The sequence below is a fragment of the Polyodon spathula genome, chromosome 30, assembly GCF_017654505.1.
Source record: "Polyodon spathula isolate WHYD16114869_AA chromosome 30, ASM1765450v1, whole genome shotgun sequence".
In the NCBI taxonomy this organism is placed as follows: domain Eukaryota; kingdom Metazoa; phylum Chordata; class Actinopteri; order Acipenseriformes; family Polyodontidae; genus Polyodon; species Polyodon spathula.
The window spans coordinates 1429241-1447775 of NC_054563.1; the positions used below are offsets into that span (position 1 = coordinate 1429241).

An 18535-nucleotide genomic window follows, 5' to 3' on the forward strand; every position below is an offset into this window, starting at 1 on the left:
TCTGTTTAGAGGGTATGATAAATACCCACCTGTTATATATATAATAGGTACCTGTGATATATATATATATATATATATATATATATATATATATATATATATATATATATATATATATATATATATATGGTTAGTCATGGTTAGTCAATGGTTATTCATGGTTAGACCTATTGTCCCCTTATTAAAGTCCATACCATGTTTTTTTGTGTGTTATTCTTGCACTGCTCCCATTGCTATGCATTTCCCATAGTTTACCCTGGTTTGTGATGTTTTCTTAATATGCTTTGCCATACATTGTTATTCTTTACAATGCTTACTGATGCTTTACTGTGCTTTATTACACTTGGCTGTACTTTTACTATGGGAAACTTTTATCAGGGTAGATTTCATTGTGTTACAAATAAAGCTTCTTCATTAAGAGGTTTATTCAATTAAAAATGCATTTTTCCAGAGGTCCAGTACAGTATATGGGTTTTTAAGATTAAAAGCTTATATTAACAGATGAGGTAATATGACTAATGATTGACATATTCAAAAGGTTGAGGTAAAAACAGTGGAATCCCAATCAAGTGGGGTGAGATCAGTCTACTACCAGCTTCTGAGGTGGGCCGTCTCTTCTGTATTGGACCGCTCTTCTGTCTCTTCTGTATTTTACTTCTCCACCATCTCTTCTGTATTCGACTGATTGACTGCTTGACTGTTGCTTCGGTAGCCTTTGAAAGCAGCAACCGCTGTGTCTCCTCTGAGCATCAGTGCCCTTGTACAAGGGCAGCCTAACCGGGAGTTTTCATTATCTATGCAACTGCAGCTTTATAACACTTATGAAGACAGCCTAGACCCATAAACAGTGTTGTATTGTGAAAGCCCCGGTGCTTGAGAGTGTCTTTATTTCTCTTATCTTCACAATGTACTGCAGCAGTGCATGGCCCTTGTCCAGAAGCACTCCCTATTTCATGCACTTGTATCCCTTTTCAATGGACATGCTGTTCCACTATGGCTGATGTTTAGCAAACCTATTGTCAAGGAATAGGAATCATCATTCATCAAGGACTAATGGGGTAGAAGAGCGGATCTCTTAGTGTCTTCCTGGCTCAAGGATTGCTGGACCTCCTGTTCCTGTTTCTTCTGCCCGAAGTTTCGGAGACCAAGTGGCTCCTTTTTGTTATGTTTTTTTTCTCTGTTTATTTTAAAGTGACGCAGAATATAACAGGGTGTACTTTAATTATCTAAACAGTGGCAGAGCTTAAGACCCTTGAATTTTTTTTCTGTTTTTATGGAATTGACATTATTTACGTTATTTAGTGGGTCAGTACTTGGTATATTTTTTGACTGCTAGAATTATTCCTTACTATTCTTGATTTGGAAGAGACTGCTTAACTGTTTAGTTTATATAAAATTACCACCTGTTACAATTGCACTGTTGCATTTCCCCATCACTGTACAGATTCTTTTAAAAACATTATATATTAGTCATTGTATTTTGTATCTTGCTCTTAATTGTACTGTAATTCTTGATATGGATTTTTTGTAAACAACTGTAAGTCGCCCTGGGTAAGGGCGACTGCTAAGAAATCCAAATAATAATAATAATAATAATAATAATAATAATAATAATAATAATAATAATAATAATAATAAAAACAGAATGGCCATTGCTTCAGGAATCATATATTCTTCTCATATCTGCATGGCTTACAATACTCTAACATTCATTAAAATCCCTCTCTGTAACGAGGAATTTAATTACTGTCTAACTTATTATGGTGCACACATATGCATATCCTATAATTCCATTTCACTGTCTAAAATAATACGTATGAAAAAAAGAGATTTGTACAAGTTGGGCAGCAGCAGTTCCCCACTCGTTCAGAATACCAGTGAGGCTTGCAGTAGATGAGCTCCCTCTAGTGGTAATATAGAGACAGTGTTGGTCAGAACTCCGTGCTGTTGATCTATTTCCACGCAGCAATGCAGCATCGTTTTGTTTTGTTTTGTTTTTTTGTTATATACCTAATTAGGAACACGCAAGTTGTCCTCTTTTACTAGAAAAAGCCAACAGAAGTGAATAAAACAAGTGCAGTAAGTAGCACAGTGAAAATGTGACAGTGACACATAATATTATTTGGAAACTACTGTAGTTCTTAGTTTTGGTTTGCTGGGAAAGCACCGGCAACATCTGTCGAAAATGTTTCACTCAGCTTCGATAGACTATGAATAGGGGTTCAGAAGCATTGCGGGAGAACCCGGCTCAGCGCGGACTGGCGCTCAGTCCAAGCTCATGGTATCGAGGTATAATTTGCTTAATACCCTATTAGGCTGTGCAGACAGCAGTTTGTAAAACCTGTATATTTTCTTGCGTAAGAGCCATTCACTAATTTACTGGGGTTTTGGTTGGGGGGGGGGGGGGGGTATTTTCACAGATGTTTAGTTTCTAAACAAACCGAACTGAGTTTGCTTGGAAACAAACTCTGGAGGAAAATAACTCAGTTCCTTTTGTATTCACATACTGTACACACCTCTGTGCAAAATAACTCGGTTCACTTCTAAAGGACTCCGTTCTTTTTGCTGGTTCACTTCAACATTTTTCTGAACTGACTGTGCTTTCACAATGCACTGAAACACACAAACCAAACTCAGTCCTTTTGCTCAAATGGACTGAGATCACCTCTTGAGAAGTGACTCTGTTTAATTAGAGTAAAACTAGCTGAGCCGAAAAAATCAGCCCAAACAAAACAAGTGTGAATACACTCTTTAAGAGAAATGAAGAGACATCACGCTCAATCCAACAGATGCAGCTCTTGACAGCTGTGGACGACAGCCTGCAATGGACTGGCTCAGTTGTTTCTTCGACTGTCGTTGTTTTTTTGCAGCCATTCTGGTTTAACACAGCAGAGGTGTCAGCTCTCAGTCTGCTGCTGTATCCACTCCTGGAACTTCGTTAACCTTGTGTACACGCCCGGACGGTGCCAACGAGCACAACCCTCTCCCCAGCTCACGATCCCAGCCAGGAACCAGCTCCCCGAAGGAGCCTCGCAGGCAAGGGGCCCTCCAGAATCCCCCTGCAATCACAGAAGGGAAGGAAATTAGACTCTGATTGCATAGCAGTGTTACCCAACTGTGAGCTTGATGAGACACAGTGTACAGGTAACAAGCTCAGGAGTGTCTGATTAAACTCATAGTAGAACCAGGAATGGATCAAACTGCTCTGCAGCGGGAGTACTGTTTCTATCCCTGTAGTGACACCTGGCACCACAATTGTCCCACATTTTTGGCTAAAGGAGACACAGAAAAAGAAAAAAAACATGTTTTAGTTCTACCAAAATTGCATATTTTTTTTCAGAGCCCAAATGTTCTTTTCTGTTAATTACATTGAAAACTAGATTTTATCCGTTTTCTCCACAATATGGAATTCCCAATCTGATTGTGTCTCCGTACCAACCTAAAGACTGAATATAAACAGGCGTCTTTCGATCCCGCGCTAGGCCAATCGCTTATACAGGACAGCTGGGGTCACTATTGCGCAGTGAGGTGAACTAACCCAAGCTGACGAGAGGAGGCCATTCAGCCAGTCAATGCTCACGCTCAGCACGACCAGTAATCAAACCAATGAGCTCCAAACTGCATGACTCGCCCTTGACTGAATCAACCACAGGGGAGCCCTAATGAATGAATTTATAACGAGACCTCGCATCACCGGCACTGAAAAAAGAAAAGTCAGATCTATTTTAGAATGCTCCTCTCCTCTCCCTTAGCACGTCACATACTGTACAGATCTCCAGAAAAAAGCCTGAGCCTCACCCACTCTGGGACTGTGACGCGGGCAGACAATCTTTAGCAGTATTCTCACAGTAAGTCATACACCCTTAGGTGAGTGTAGAAACCTGAAACTAAGCCCATCGCTATTGTGCCTGGGCTCATGTTCAATTGAGGACTGGAATGGGCAGTAACACCCTGGTTCTGTACCTGGCAGGCGTCGACCCCCCCGCTCAGGTACCCCGCACACAGCATTCTGGGGCTCAGGGCGTTTCCCAGGTATCTGTTACACAAGGTCTGGTTGATGATCATCACTGGGGCTTGCTGGAGTACCACAGGAAGTGTGCCTATAATGAAGAGAAGAATCACATTGTCATCATTCTGTAAATGCCTCTGTTATCCCCCTCCCCACCCGGTGACCTGGTACGTATTGCACTCATTTCTCTCATGAGAAGAAAAAATGAGCTAATAAAATCCCCCCCTATCGCTTTTTTACTTACTCTTCTGAACCCATCAGTTTGCAAACAGTCCCTTGCTGCCACTAGTTTGGATAAAAAGAGGTTCCACTATAAAGCGTAATACCCAGTCATATGAAAATCCAGATCAGGAAATAAAACAAGATGTTAAGGAGTATATTAGACGCTGCGTTTACACAGAGTTCTGCTTTCTGCATGCACAGGGAATTGTAATTGCAAATAGAAATTGTAAACGCAACAGTGCAACGTACAAAAGCAGAAAGAACAGCTATTAATACCAGTTTCAAGGTAAGCCTGTGTTCTTATTTCTCTAAATGTTTCAGGTGCCCTTTTAAAATAATATTAAATCACAATATACATTCCTGGTATAGGGGGGGAAAGTAACTTGACCACAAAGGAACGCGCTATAGTGTATGGCATTCTTCTCTAAAGTTATTTGTATACAACTCCTCTTGTATAAAAGTTGGCTCTGGTGCTCCAGCGGGTAAGGGAGGCAAAAGCATCAGGGTCTGTTTCTCCTCATCCCGCTACAGCGTACCCTACTGGCCAGATGCCCAGTGAGCTCAGGCAGACATCTGCAGGGCTGGCTTTCATCCACTAAAGGCCGGTAGCTCGCTGACATCCGCTCTCGAGTTCCGGGGTGAAAAAGGAAACTGGCTGGGTCGTGGGATAGGAGGAAGCCCCGTTCTCCTGAGCTTTGTGGGGAATTGCTGAGGCGAGGGGAAAAAATAATTGGACATTCTGAATTGGGGAGAAAATAATCGGGGTTAAATAAATGGGGACCTTGAATTAAAAAGATAAATAAATAAATACATAAATAAATAAATAAATAAGATCCAAACCGGTGAACGGCAGGCTGTAAAATTGGGTAATAAATGAAGAAAGACTCCCTTACCCTCTTCCTTGAGCAGTCCCCAGCCTGTTATGAAGCAACGTTGCCCAACGGAGAACACGTGTGTGGCTGCCGGTAGGCATATAGCCTGAATATTATCATCGTACACCACGGGGGCTGCCAGTTCTAGCAACGCAACATCATAGTCCAGTGACACATCATCATAGCGCCCATGGGTGATGATGCGCTTGATCGTGTGTGTGACTGGCTTGGTGGCCGTTAGATTCTGTAAGTGTGTGCCAATCACCGCGGACCACAAAGAGGGACTGGAGTATCTGCAACACACGAATCAGATCAGTAAGGCTTGATGCTGGACTGAGTTCAAAGGCTGCATTCTCAAAGCTCAGTGATGCATTTGTTTACAGAGTGGAAAAACGCACCCAAAAAAGTGACCACACCAGAAATTAATTTAGGGGCTTTTGAGCAGTCTCTGATTGTCTGTAAATTTCCTGCAAATTGCCCAAAAGTTTTGCATCACCTACAATTAGGATTGAGACCATTAAAAAAAATAAATCTATATGAACATAATTTAGATCATTTACTTAGCACTATGTAATCAAAGAAACTACAAAATGATTTTGCAAAAGTCTACCAGAAGCCCTAATAGTAGTATAGTATTTGAGGTTAGATTTTGAAATGTCACCTTTTTCAATTTTTTTTCAGTTTTTAGTTAAGTATATGGAAAACTACAAAGCTGTATGTAATTCAGTATGTTAACGTAACATTATCCAGCAGGTTTCATTGGACTTCATGAAGCAAAATGAGTTGATTCTACAGTGCAATGCAACACTTTTGGCCATAGCTGTAACATGTAAAATAAGGCACTTGGAGAGTGTGGATTTGACACACAAATACACCCACACTGTGCTTCACCAGCGCCGTATAGAATCAGTGCTCCTGCAGAACTAGGAGCAGTGCCTTTCTATACTGATCCAGTCTGCAGGAGCTACGCTGGAGCGTACCTGCTCGCACCCGAGTCCTGGAAGCAGTGGGAAGCCGATATGATCCAACGCTGGCTGATGAGCGAGGCCCCGCAGGTATGCCCCCGCTGGTGGAAGTGAAGGCTCACCTGCCAAGGCCACTCCCCCAGCCCCGCGCTCTGGCCCCCGACAATGCGACTCTGCAGGACAGGGCGACGCCCGCAGTCTGGAGAGAGAACGTGGTTAAACTGCATACAGCGACAGGCTGGCATTCATAGCTGGGTCTCATTATAGGAACAGCAACACCTCAAATGCTGCTAGAATCTTACTTTAAAAAAATGAGCTTCAGTTTTTCTGCTAAGTAGGTATTATAAACATAAAAAAAAGTCCTGACAAAAATTGTATTTATTGTTTTATTTATTAGACCTATTGTTCCCCTTAGAAAACACACACGCACGCGCACACACATGCACATGCACACACACACAAAACTATATATAAAATCTTTCTGTGGATGATAAATGGTATTTACCGTACCATCTTAAAATCTGGAGCTAAATCGATACTCTCCCCTCAATCTGCCTGCTTTTCTTTCTGCAAGCACGTCAGGTTCCCTGGATTAGGTTGTGACCTACATTACTACGGTGCACAGAATGGCCATTGTCTGCAGCGCAGCAAATGCGAGCTGCAGTCCAGTTCCTATGATGAAAGCCACAGTGCTGTGCAAAGCTCTGCAGTGGAGTACAATTGAAACACAGTTTCTCTTCGCTGAGTCATACATTCACTGGGGAGGCTGCTGATGACTCTCAAGATAGCACGGATTGTACAGCCTGCCTTGCTACACAGCCTGGGAGCACAGTGGCAGTGTAGCACTGACTGACTGCATTGTTCATGTGAGACTGAGGCACCCGAGTCAGAAATTGAGCAGGTTTAACAGACAAAGGGGGTGGATCACCTGACCTCACTTATTGTATCATGAAAAGTGGTGTAGTCCTCAATCTGAAGGGATCGGAACACCACTAAAATATAGATCTTCTGAAACAAGATATGATTTTTTATATGGATTCACATTTTATTTGTACACTGAACATTAGTAACACATATCATAGGTAATGCATTTCTTTAATTTGTACGTATTTCCACAAAGTATCTTTCTCTATCTTGTCAGAATGGTTTACTATGTGTGTGTGTGTGTGTGTGTGTGTGTGTGTGTGTCAGTGGCTTTGTTTGTGTCCATAGTCGTAGTCGATGCACTGTTGCTGTCGCCTTCGTCAGCATTTTTAGCCTTCTTAAAAGTAGTTAGTAATAGAATATGCCCTTTTCCGCACTACTGCTGCCTATAGAAAAGAGTACCGGGACGGTGTTCCATTGATCATGAGATGTACTGCAGGTGTGCGTGCTGTAGTATACACTCTAGATTACAAACACATACAGGTTATAGGTGGTATTTCACATAACAGCAGATTGCAAAGATCAATGAAATTCAGAAGAGAGGGAGACGCAACATGAGCATTGACCTCATCACACTTCTGCACCCTCTTCTGATCAGGCCCCTCGTGAGTCCAGCTTTTATATATTGATATAGTGGATTGAAACATCATTAACTGACTCCAAAACTGCATCACAAGCACATTAACAGATTTAAATAGAAATAAATGAGTTCAGTTACAAGGGCCTCAAAAACCTAGAAGTACCTCCACTGTTTGTCTTCAAACACGCTTTCCCTTGACAAAGGTACGGTAAACAAACCCAAACGTGGGGAAGTTGAGTATTTACAGTAGATAGATAGATAGATGCCTTAATAAACTTGTATTACCAACTTCAAAAGAAACGAAAAACTGGTCACTGCTTCTGATACCCTTTAGATTATGATTCGATTGTAAAACAAGGTGTATAGAAGCAGCAGCCATGAGATAAATGTACACTTGATGAGACGCAAATTAAATAATAAATGATCCTGAATATTCCTTTTAGAAAACCACAGGCGATGGAGCTGCTATGATATTCCCTGATATGTTACTGTGGTGTAATTATGGCAGGAGAGATCCGAGGAACAGGATACAGCCTTGTTAGAAATACCTGCAATACTGAGGGCCCTGTGGACAGATCGCTATTATATTATCAGGGCTGTATGGTGGCACCCATTTTGTCAAATGATATGTGTCATTGAGGGTTTAGTTACAATAAGGGTGTAGGCCAGCTGGTTTACCAGGGAGCTATACATATTATATCTATACACTTGTGTCAACAATGCTATTGGATGTCAGGACTGGGACATTTGCTTGGCAAGAACATGAATTCAAATTTCAGTTCCGGAATCTCTTCAAAAACTTGATCCCCTTATTAACGTCACTAAACACAATGCCGGCGGGTGTGAGAGGAAGATGAGGCTTATGTTTCCTAGGGCGTAGGCATTAATGTTTGCCCCTCATTCCGAACGATCTCTCGAAGTTAACCCTAAATTCAGATGGCACTCTATGAGGAGGTTTCTGAAGGTCTGGATCGCAATGGCAATGAAAGTGACGGTCTTGCCCAAGGCTGGGATTCCAGTGTCTTTTTGAAGACAGCGGCTGCTGTCTGTTTAAGATCCAATCACTATTGAATTGTCAGCTCGGACAGCATTTCTGTTTCTGGACCTAATGTCCTGACCTTGATTTACAGAAGCTCCTGTATATGCTTCAAATTCTCATCTGCTTGTGGATCAGGGTTTCATGTCTTATTGTATATCCAGATCATCAGATGCTTTTCAGATGTGTCGTGTGTTTGTTGTGCAGCCAGCACAGGAAATAAACATACCACAGTGCTGCTCATCGCTGGAGTCGGGACAGTCCACAACACCGTCACACTGGGCGTTCGGTTTAGCCATGCACTTCCTGTCACTGCAGAGGAAGGCATTGGATGTGCAGGCCCCCTCTGTGGAGGAAGGAGGGAATGAGTCAGGAGTGTCATTGTGATCTGCATGGGATTCAAATCACACTTCATAGGAGCACAAGGAGAGGATTCACTGCAGTAAGAAAGTTTATTTAAGGTGTTGTGATGTATTGCTAAATAATACTGTATCAGGCTCTGCTGTTCAAAGCTGCAAAAGTCATTATAAGGGCAGTAATACTAGTACTGTTAGTACTGAATCCTCTAATAAAGCATTAGCTTGTGGTTTCTAAGCTCATAGCATTGAATCCCTCTAATGGAAAGCACTACTAATACTAGTACTAATAGCCCAGTATAATAATAATAATAATAATAATAATAATAATAATAATAATAATAATAATAATAATAATAACGAGGGGTCTTTCCTCCTCGGCTGTTCCTGTGTAGGAATCTCACTACGATAATGACCTGGGTGAAAGCGCAGAAGCCTGGAGTGAACGGGGTCAACATCATGACCTCAGATTTGCAGTTTTTAGTTTGTGGATTAATATCTTTCCTTACAGTGTATGCACAATGGAGTATTCCTGCGGATCATATATCTAGTTCCTTTCTTGCGAGGCGAGTCTGTTCTCTTACCCTTTCCGTTACAGCTGTCCTCGTCACTCTCATCCTTGCAGTCTGGTGTCCCGTCACAGAGCAGCGTGCTAGGCACACACTCTCCACTCATACACCTGAACAACCCTCCAGGACACGCTGAAATGAACAGAACTCATTCATATTTACCTGCATTTACAAAGGCACCGTGAGGCAGCAAAGGCTATTTCATTTTTCCCCAAAGTCATAATGTATACTGGGTGCTGAATGCATGCTGGTATAGGTGCTGAACGCATGCTGGTATAGGTGCTGAACGCATGCTGGTATAGGTGCTGAACGCATGCTGGTATAGGTGCTGAACGCATGCCGGTATAGGTGCTGAACGCATGCCGGTATAGGTGCTGAACGCATGCTGGTATAGGTGCTGAACGCATGCCGGTATAGGTGCTGAACGCATGCCGGTATAGGTGCTGAACGCATGCCGGTATAGGTGCTGAACGCATGCTGGTATAGGTGCTGAACGCATGCCGGTATAGGTGCTGAACGCATGCCGGTATAGGTGCTGAACGCATGCCGGTATAGGTGCTGAACGCATGCCGGTATAGGTGCTGAACGCATGCCGGTATAGGTGCTGAACGCATGCTGGTATAGGTGCTGAACGCATGCTGGTATAGGTGCTGAACGCATGCTGGTATAGGTGCTGAACGCATGCCGGTATAGGTGCTGAACGCATGCTGGTATAGGTGCTGAACGCATGCTGGTATAGGTGCTGAACGCATGCTGGTATAGGTGCTGAACGCATGCTGGTATAGGTGCTGAACGCATGCTGGTATAGGTGCTGAACGCATGCTGGTATAGGTGCTGAACGCATGCTGGTATAGGTGCTGAATGCATGCTGGTATAGGTGCTGAATGCATGCTGGTATAGGTGCTGAACGCATGCTGGTATAGGTGCTGAACGCATGCTGGTATAGGTGCTGAACGCATGCCGGTATAGGTGCTGAACGCATGCTGGTATAGGTGCTGAACGCATGCTGGTATAGGTGCTGAACGCATGCTGGTATAGGTGCTGAACGCATGCTCGTATAGGTGCTGAATGCATGCTAAGTGTTTTAATTGTACTTACTGCAGTTCTGCTCATCACTCCTGTCGCTGCAATCATTCCAGCCGTCACATCTATAGCTGAGGGGCTCACAGGAGCCGTCCCCGCAGGGGTGCATCCCTGGGCAAGCTAGGGCATTGAAACATACCAGGTCATTAGAAAAAGTACTGTGATACAGGGCTAGATTCTCCAAACTATTGAACCCAAATCCTCTTAGCGCAGATTTATATCTGAAAGGAAAAACGCCAACTGCAATTCTAAATTGCAGAATCTAGCCCAAAGGGATGTAGAGATCTCTGCAAGGTTTTAAAAAGGTTTGCTGGCATCCTGTTTTAGTTCCCCTTTCACATACTGTAAGGAACAAGATTCCACTGAACTTACTGTCTTTGGGATTAAAGCTTGAATATTCCGCTAAGAACCCCCTGCTGGTCCCTGCTGAGTCTGTGTGGAATTGAACAGTAAGGACGTTGGAGCTGCTCGCCACCACTGGGGGCACTGCACTCACACCGCAGTACCTACAGAGATACAGTGAGCGCTTCAGAAAGCAAGCAAAGCAAAGCACAGCAGAGAAAGCAAGTGCAAACCCACAGCTTTGAATCAGAGCCTGGGCAGAGCTGTGTTTAAGGGGGTACAAGACAGTGACTGAGCCCCACAGCACCAAACCTGCAATGCTGCCTCATTCAGAGTATAGGGATTACAATGAAGGTCACGTTTATAAGGATCTAAGTGGACGGTAACTAAATTGAAGTTTAACTTTAGAATTTTCATTGAGTGTTTTCGTGTTACGGACGGGCTAAGGCTATAATCTGTGTTTAATAGATGAAACATTTAAACCTTCCGCAAACAGTCTTTTACTGCTTAAACCGCCGTACACACTGTCAGTAAAAAAACGACTTTGTATTTATAATATTTTACTGACATTAATTTTCACATGCATGAGTTACAATGTAACAATATACAATAGAAATGGTGCAAGAGTTAAAAAAAAATTGAAATCAATGCAAAATCCTGATAAAATTGTACGTTTTTTGATTAAATATTTAGTAAAATACTAAGCCATTTAGGGTTTGTATTTCCATTTAAATGACTATTTACAGCCTCAGCCAGACTTGTCCCTGCATGTGTGTTGATAAACGTGAGGGTTTTAACCAGCCCTTTCAATATGTGGGCCTGTAAACGTGTCATTGATCAGATCAGCTCAACAGACCCTCATCTCATTAGTAGTGAAAGCCCTTGTGGAATCATGCAGTGCTTTAAACACTGTCATGTAGGGTAGAGATACAGTTCAATCAGCCTGCAGTGAGTAATGCGACTATGCAAGGTTTACCTCTTACTGTTAACAGAGACCCAATCTTTATCACAGTCTGATTGCACTCCGTCAAGTTTCAGAGTCACAAATCCAATCCTAATCCGCAGATGAGAAGCAGGGACCTACAGTAAAGAAGACAATATTTATCCGCTCATCAGCTTTGGAAAACAAAGTGCCCCCTCTCCTAAAAGGAGGGCAAATGAGGTCAAACTAGAAGCTAGACAATCAGACATCCCTTTCAGCGTTCAAGAGTTAATTGACATTGTTGAAGGGTTTCTCCATCCTAATGGCAGGGATTTATCTCAACTTGTGCTGTCTCTCTTGAGAAGAGCAATACATGAAAGCACAGGCCGTACAAACTGAAATGTCTCAAGTATTCTGTAAGCTTCTGATGCTGCCACAGGTCAGTTACAATAAACAACCCCATCCATCAACAGCATACGATACAGTACAATTAGCCTACCCCTCTTAAAAAGCAGCCCTTTAGTAACTGACCAGCAGGGGGGTCATTGAAACCCAATGAGGTCAGCTGAACCCTGGCCAAGGTCGTCAACTCAGCACGAGCAGGACTCAGATCAGCAGTCCTGATCGTGTAGTGCCTTTACTGGGGACCCCATTGAAAAAGATACATGTCCAAATGTTTGTCTACCAGACTCAGCAACTCTCTTTAGTTTTACTCAGATTTCAGCCCACGCTGTTAAACCAATAACCTGGAATAGTGATTTACTCACAGTTATTGTCCACAGGCAGTCTCGATTCGGTGGATAGTAAGTGGGGTAGAACGGAGAGGAGAGAGATCCATTAAAGGACGTGATCCTGCCTCCACAACCTGAAAGTTTAGAGGATTGAAACCTGTTGGTCAGCAGACCTTTGTCCTCTTCATGCAGATCGACGTGACTTTGCAATCCTGATGGCGTTCATAACACGTTCATATTCTACCCGTGAGATTTCTGCATAACTCGCAGTGGGCTGGATTTTCGATGTGCTGAACATGTAGGTTTCTACCACGTTTTAGGGACATGCAGCATGTTCAAGTTTTATGAAATTTAGGCCCACAATGAAAACATGGCGTGATTAATGAAAGTGGTATCATATGAACAGTTTTTGTGCTTAGTGTAAATTGTATGTTTCTCTGTACAATAAGAGTGAGCGTAAGATAAATCTACTTACTGACATCATCTATGAATCGCACTGTTGCCTCCAATTCATTGAAGCGTTTCTCTTGTGATTGGAAAGCGATTAACATGACGCTTCCTGATGAAACCACGCTGAGGGGCTGGAGGGGTGGGAGCTGGCTGGAGGAGCAGACCCTGGGAAAGGGAGGAATCATCGTGCAGTGTATTGTGAACAGGTGTATTGTACATGAGAGAAAACACATTCACACTGCAGGCAGTTCACAGTTGCCTTACTAATATATTATGCTTATGTCATGTTATGCATTTGAGACTGGCTTCCTATGTGACCCCCCTTAATCTTGCCCTTACTTTGTGAGGAGCCGTCCTTGTCCAGCTGCCAGAGAGTCGTACACTGCAATAGAGTTTGAGTGGCAGTCCCCTTCCATGATAACGTTTTGAAAGGTGGTTTGAACGAGCTGGCCAGCAGGCGCTCTCAGCTCCCAGTGGCACGCAGCTGGACCGTGCCACTTGATCCTGTTATCCACAACTGCACATGCTGAAAAGCACGAAGACACAACGGGATCAGAGGAGTCAATGCTTTAAAATTCACGTCATAGAACTAGCAATAAAAACGGTACTGTAATATGAGACAAGCATGCATTTAAAAGATGGCATGCACAATCGTTTCACCCTTAAATGGTCGCATCGTTAGGATTCAAGGGGCTCACCTTCCTGTGAAGACAGTAAATATTCCTCAAGACTTGATTCTGTAAAGAAAGGATACACCATGATTTAAAAGCACTATTGAAATGACAGGAAAGTACACAGGCTTGATCCACAGTGCCTCAGGGCCTCACAGTAGAGTCCCTGTGCACTAGTCTCAATAAGGCTAGATTCTCAAAGCTATTTACTGCAAGGCATTCCTATCTAATCAAAACCCTTATCCCTCCCATCTGGGAGTCAAACACCTATAACAACCCAAATAAAACCAGCACCCATTGGACCCTCAGCTGTCAATCACACCTGAAACGTGCTGCAGGCATATACCACCCTCTATAACTCAGACACACACACACTGGTGCATGCCAATACTGTCCAATCACCCTAATCCCGTTCCCCTATCACCCCAGTGGGGGTGCTGGCACAGTACCATAAATGGCAATCGATGCCGCATCCACTTCATAATGACCAAGGAGAGCGCTGCTGTTCCCATGGGAGGAGGTCATCTCCCTGAGGTGACTGGTCAGCGCACTCACAGCGTCTGCTGCAGGGACAGCACTGTGCTCCGGCCAGCCCTCAACCTCCACAAGAAACACGAGAGAAAAGTGAGCAACCGCACCGCCCTCACTGAAACAAAGGGGAAGGGTATTTATTAATCCAAACTGGTCTGGCTTTGTTTTTCTTGTTTGTTTTTTAAATGTTTGAAAAGGGAAAGATCATTTATTACTAATGGGATTTAAATGTGCGGAAATTAATGTTTAAAAAACAAACAAACATTGGAGAGCTTTATTAAGGTCAACAGGTTTAAAATCAAGAGGATATGATGACTGAAACAGAAAATGATGCAAACAAGAAGAATACATTTGTTAAGATAACTCTGATATTTCACAACCACATCACTCTGCTCTTATTGCAAAAGTCTACCAGAAGCCATAATAGTACGGTGTTTCATGCTAGAATTTAAAATGTCACATTTTTTAATTGTCAGTTTTTCCTGAAGTATATGGAAAACTACAAAGCGCTATGCAATTCAGTATGTTAAGGATACACTGTTCAACACAAGGTTCATTCGACTTTATGAAGTAAAATTAGTTAATTCTATAGGGTGATGCAAAACTTTTGGCCACAGCTGTAATTACTAGAAAGTCGTATCTGAAACAGACACTAGCGATCGCATGTCATTTATTTGCACACATTATTTATCTGCTATTTATCCACCCCCTTATGGTTTGTAGGATAACATTTTACAATTGCTATGTATTTACATAGTAGCTACTTAGTAAATAAATGTGTACTTACAGATAATTACAATGCTAGCATGCATAGTTACAATGTACTTCAGGTGTAAATCTTTTTGCACACTATATGTAAGTGCACAATTGTATCAGAAAAGGATTAGAGGGGTTAGGGTTATATCATGCAAAAAGATTTCCATATTAAGTACATTACAACTATGCATAATAACATTGTAATTATGCGTAAGTACTCATGTACTTACTAAGTCACTACTCCTTGTATACACAGTAATTAGAGACACTCAATGTAAAGTGTTGCCCAGTGTAGTTCAGGGCAGTATTGATGGTATTTTTTATGGGAAACAAGACTGTTAACCCAATGCATTTCCAAAAGGTCAGTTGACTCATTTGTATGAGTAAACAGTTTATTTTGGGTTTTTTTTTTAAGAAATGTAAACCTTACCTGAATGCTGTCACATTGGCGCTTAGAAAATGCCAGTCCAGTTTAGAATTTAGGAAGGCTTTCCGTAACTGTAACAAAAGGCAGCACATGTGTTTAATGTGAGGGGAAGGGTACAGTAATACATGAATGTCATCCTCACTGTCTCTTTAATGCTAATGGTTTAAGGAAAACGCTCACCAGCTGTTGAAGTGTGCTGGCTAGGAGCTTGAACTCTGGAGTGTTCCTGTCTGTCAAAGCTGGACTGTATGAGGCATTTGTGAGGCGCAAGGATCCTCCGAAATACATTCTCTCAGCTGAACTGTAGGCTGCCAGAGGGAATACCAGCACCAAACATTAAAAACTCACGCTTTACATCAAGTGTGTCTAAATACTGTGCATTTACACAGCAGTGACTTAGTAAATTCATGTGTACTTACAAGTCATTACAATGTTATTATGCATAGTTACAATGTACTTAATGTGCAAATCTTTTTGCATAAACCCTAACCCTAACCAACTATCCCAGCAGAAATTATCCTTTTTAACCAATGAGCAAAGCAGTCAACAACAGGGAAGGAAAGAGAACGCACAGATTGTGGGATGAAACAGGTAAGACATTCAGTATAGGAGAATGCAGATTAGATAGCTCTAGTTGTATAACGACCTATTTTCCAGTGCATACAGTACATTTTTTCTTTTGGGTGCAATAGTCGCTGTTACTCACTCAGTAAGTACCAGGTAACTGTGCCGGCGCCCCCAAGCACAAGCACTGCTAGGCACAGCGACACGCCGATGCACGCTACTTGGCAGTGCTTGCCATGCCTCTTCGCCGGGGCAGCGCCCTGGTGCCCTGCCTGGAGACCGCGCTGCGCACTCAACCCGCGGCACAAGGCAGGCTGGCACGCAGTCGGGTACCACGCATGGACAAGATGACCAGGAGCCCAGGGGAGAGCTCCCGTTCCCGTGACAGAGGAAATCTGCTGAAAGAGAGTGTAAAACACAGTGAAAACTCTCAATCAAGACGAGTCAAAAAGACCTACAAATCGGAGGCGTTCGATTTCCATTACACGAGAGATGATGATAAAGTAAAAAAAAAAAAAAAAAAAAAAAAAAAAAAAAAACCGATACAATAATAAAATGTAGGCCATTCAGTTCATTGTTCTATATAACGGTGGGGTGGAAATGTGGCGTTGCTGTTACATTGTGTAAAGACTTTAGGATCGTTAATAAAATCTAATGTTCTACTTTCACTTTTAACAAACAAACACTAACAAAAAAAACTCGTGTTAATTTGGATACATTTTTTACAAAACGACTTACTTAAATAAATAAATAAATAAACCGGCAATTTGTTTAACCTAACAACTAAATAAAAACAGAAAAAATACATAAACTAACAAAAAAGATTGTGAAAGTGTGCATGTGTTTGCTGTGTGCTCCGGCTGCCGGCCAGACTGTGGTAGTGTGCATAGCGACTTCGATACTTACTGTGTTCATTTCTTCAGTGCATCAAGTTCAATGAAACAGCGCTATCTCGCAGCGATCTCACTGATACGCTATTGTTGCGTTAATGCCAGCTGAGTGTCCTGTGTTTTTTCTTTCATATGGTGTTCTTCTGTCACGATCCTCCCTAATGCCTCTGTCCCCTTCTCTCTGTACTCGACCTCAAACTGCAGAACAAGGCAGCCAGTCACTCGCTAGCCTACCTGCTTCAGGCTGTTGCAGGTGCAGTACATGAATGAAGGGAGACCTCTTTCCGTGTTCTTGGGAACTGCTGAATCTTTTCTTTCTTTTTCTTTCTTTGTCTTTCTTTCTTTGTTTTCAAATCAGACCAGAAACTCAGCAAAAGCAATTGAAGGTTTTAATAGAATGACGGTACTGTATTGGGTTAGACAATAAAAAAGGCACACCTGTTATATTTAAGATTCGTCTGTGAAGCGCATTTGGAGCTTATTCACTGCAGATTTCCACAACCCAGAATAACGAGAGTGGCCCCACTCATTGCGGAACGGTATCCCTACAGAGCAACGTCACACACCTGGCAGACCTGTCACACTGAATCAGTGGCGATGTTTACGCATGACGTCAGTGCATTCTCTTATAAGAAGCAGTGCAGACGCATTCTTTATACGAACCCTTCCTCGGTGTAATTATATATATATATATATATATATATATTAGCTAGCTGGGTTAGGTAAGTGTGCTATTTACAGTTAGTTATAGGAGTAACGCCCTTGCATACGCTGTTGGTTAAATCAGTCCAGTAATGTTATACATGAACTGGGTGGACTAATTGAAGACCCACGTTTATTGTTAGCTTTTCCTTTTAGAAGCTTTGAAATTCAACAAACCAATAGATCTGTTTGCAGAAATTAAATGTAGTAAATAAATAAATAAATAAATAAATAAATCACAGAAATTCAAGGAAATACAAACAATTTTTTTAAATTTTTTACATTTTCTTATAATCTTTTATTATTCTAAAAAGTACACATTTAATCAAGTATAAACATGTATAATCTGGGAACATACTGCGCACCCCACCAAATACATTAGGACAGTCTTGATAAATGTACCAACTTAAATAATAATAATAATAATAATAATAATAATAATAATAATAATAATAATAATAATAATAATAATAATAATAATAATAATAATAATAATAATAATATATCTGCAGTGTGCTTTGTTCAGTTATAGACTTGTCTTTATTGGAATAGCTGCTAGCAGGATTACAAACTGCATCACACCATACTGGACACAGCTCTGTATTCTGAGTTTTCTATTATTGCTTCATTTGTTTTAAATTACACCCAAGTTAACAGAACTGTTTCATATAATACAAGTGCGTAAACTAGAAAGCCAACAACAGGGATAATGCATGAAGAGCACGTGCTGTGAATGGGGTGGCTAGCAAGGACTGAAACCAGCTCAGAGCAAGGTGTGTGTCTTTACTACCGTCCCACACCCAAATATCCTAAACCAGACCCGTGTGCAGATCAACTCAGCTCCCGAACTATCGCAAAGTCTGCAACTTCACGATTAAAACGTGTATTTAATGAGCACTGATTGCCTTACAAGTCTGATGTAGTAATAGGCTA

The 18535-nt window shown here is 41.9% G+C and overlaps 1 protein-coding gene across 5 annotated transcripts; it reads right to left on the reverse strand.

Moving 5' to 3' along the window:
- Positions 1-1702: 1702 nt before the first annotated feature.
- On the reverse strand, positions 1703-17429 carry LOC121302857 (suppressor of tumorigenicity 14 protein-like). 5 transcript variants are annotated; one of them, XM_041233143.1, is made up of 18 exons: positions 16917-17428; positions 16153-16405; positions 15627-15754; positions 15450-15517; positions 14182-14378; positions 13760-13798; positions 13401-13587; positions 13087-13226; positions 12648-12745; positions 11935-12038; positions 10989-11122; positions 10632-10736; positions 9549-9665; positions 8838-8954; positions 6084-6267; positions 5125-5396; positions 3964-4100; positions 1709-3059 (listed from the first exon to the last, which is right to left on the reverse strand). In XM_041233143.1, exons 1-18 carry the CDS (start codon positions 16923-16925, stop codon positions 2898-2900), a joined length of 2451 nt encoding a protein of 816 aa, XP_041089077.1. In that variant the 5' UTR covers positions 16926-17428; the 3' UTR covers positions 1709-2897. The 5 variants fall into 5 exon arrangements, with proteins under 5 accessions (XP_041089080.1, XP_041089077.1, XP_041089076.1 ...); XM_041233142.1 differs by having other exon boundaries at positions 16153-16408; XM_041233144.1 differs by lacking the exon at positions 1709-3059 and having other exon boundaries at positions 4066-4970; positions 16153-16408; positions 16917-17429.
- Between the last annotated feature and the right edge of the window lie 1106 nt (positions 17430-18535).

Excerpts from the sequence above, each read along its gene's own strand:
- LOC121302857 (XM_041233142.1), bottom strand. Across the intron at positions 15,755-16,152 it reads AGTTACCTGGTACTTACTGA|CCTACAGTTCAGCTGAGAGA; the intron begins GTGAGTAACAGC and ends TCCCTCTGGCAG. Across the intron at positions 11,123-11,934 it reads GTCTCTGTTAACAGTAAGAG|GTACTGCGGTGTGAGTGCAG; the intron begins GTAAACCTTGCA and ends GTATCTCTGTAG.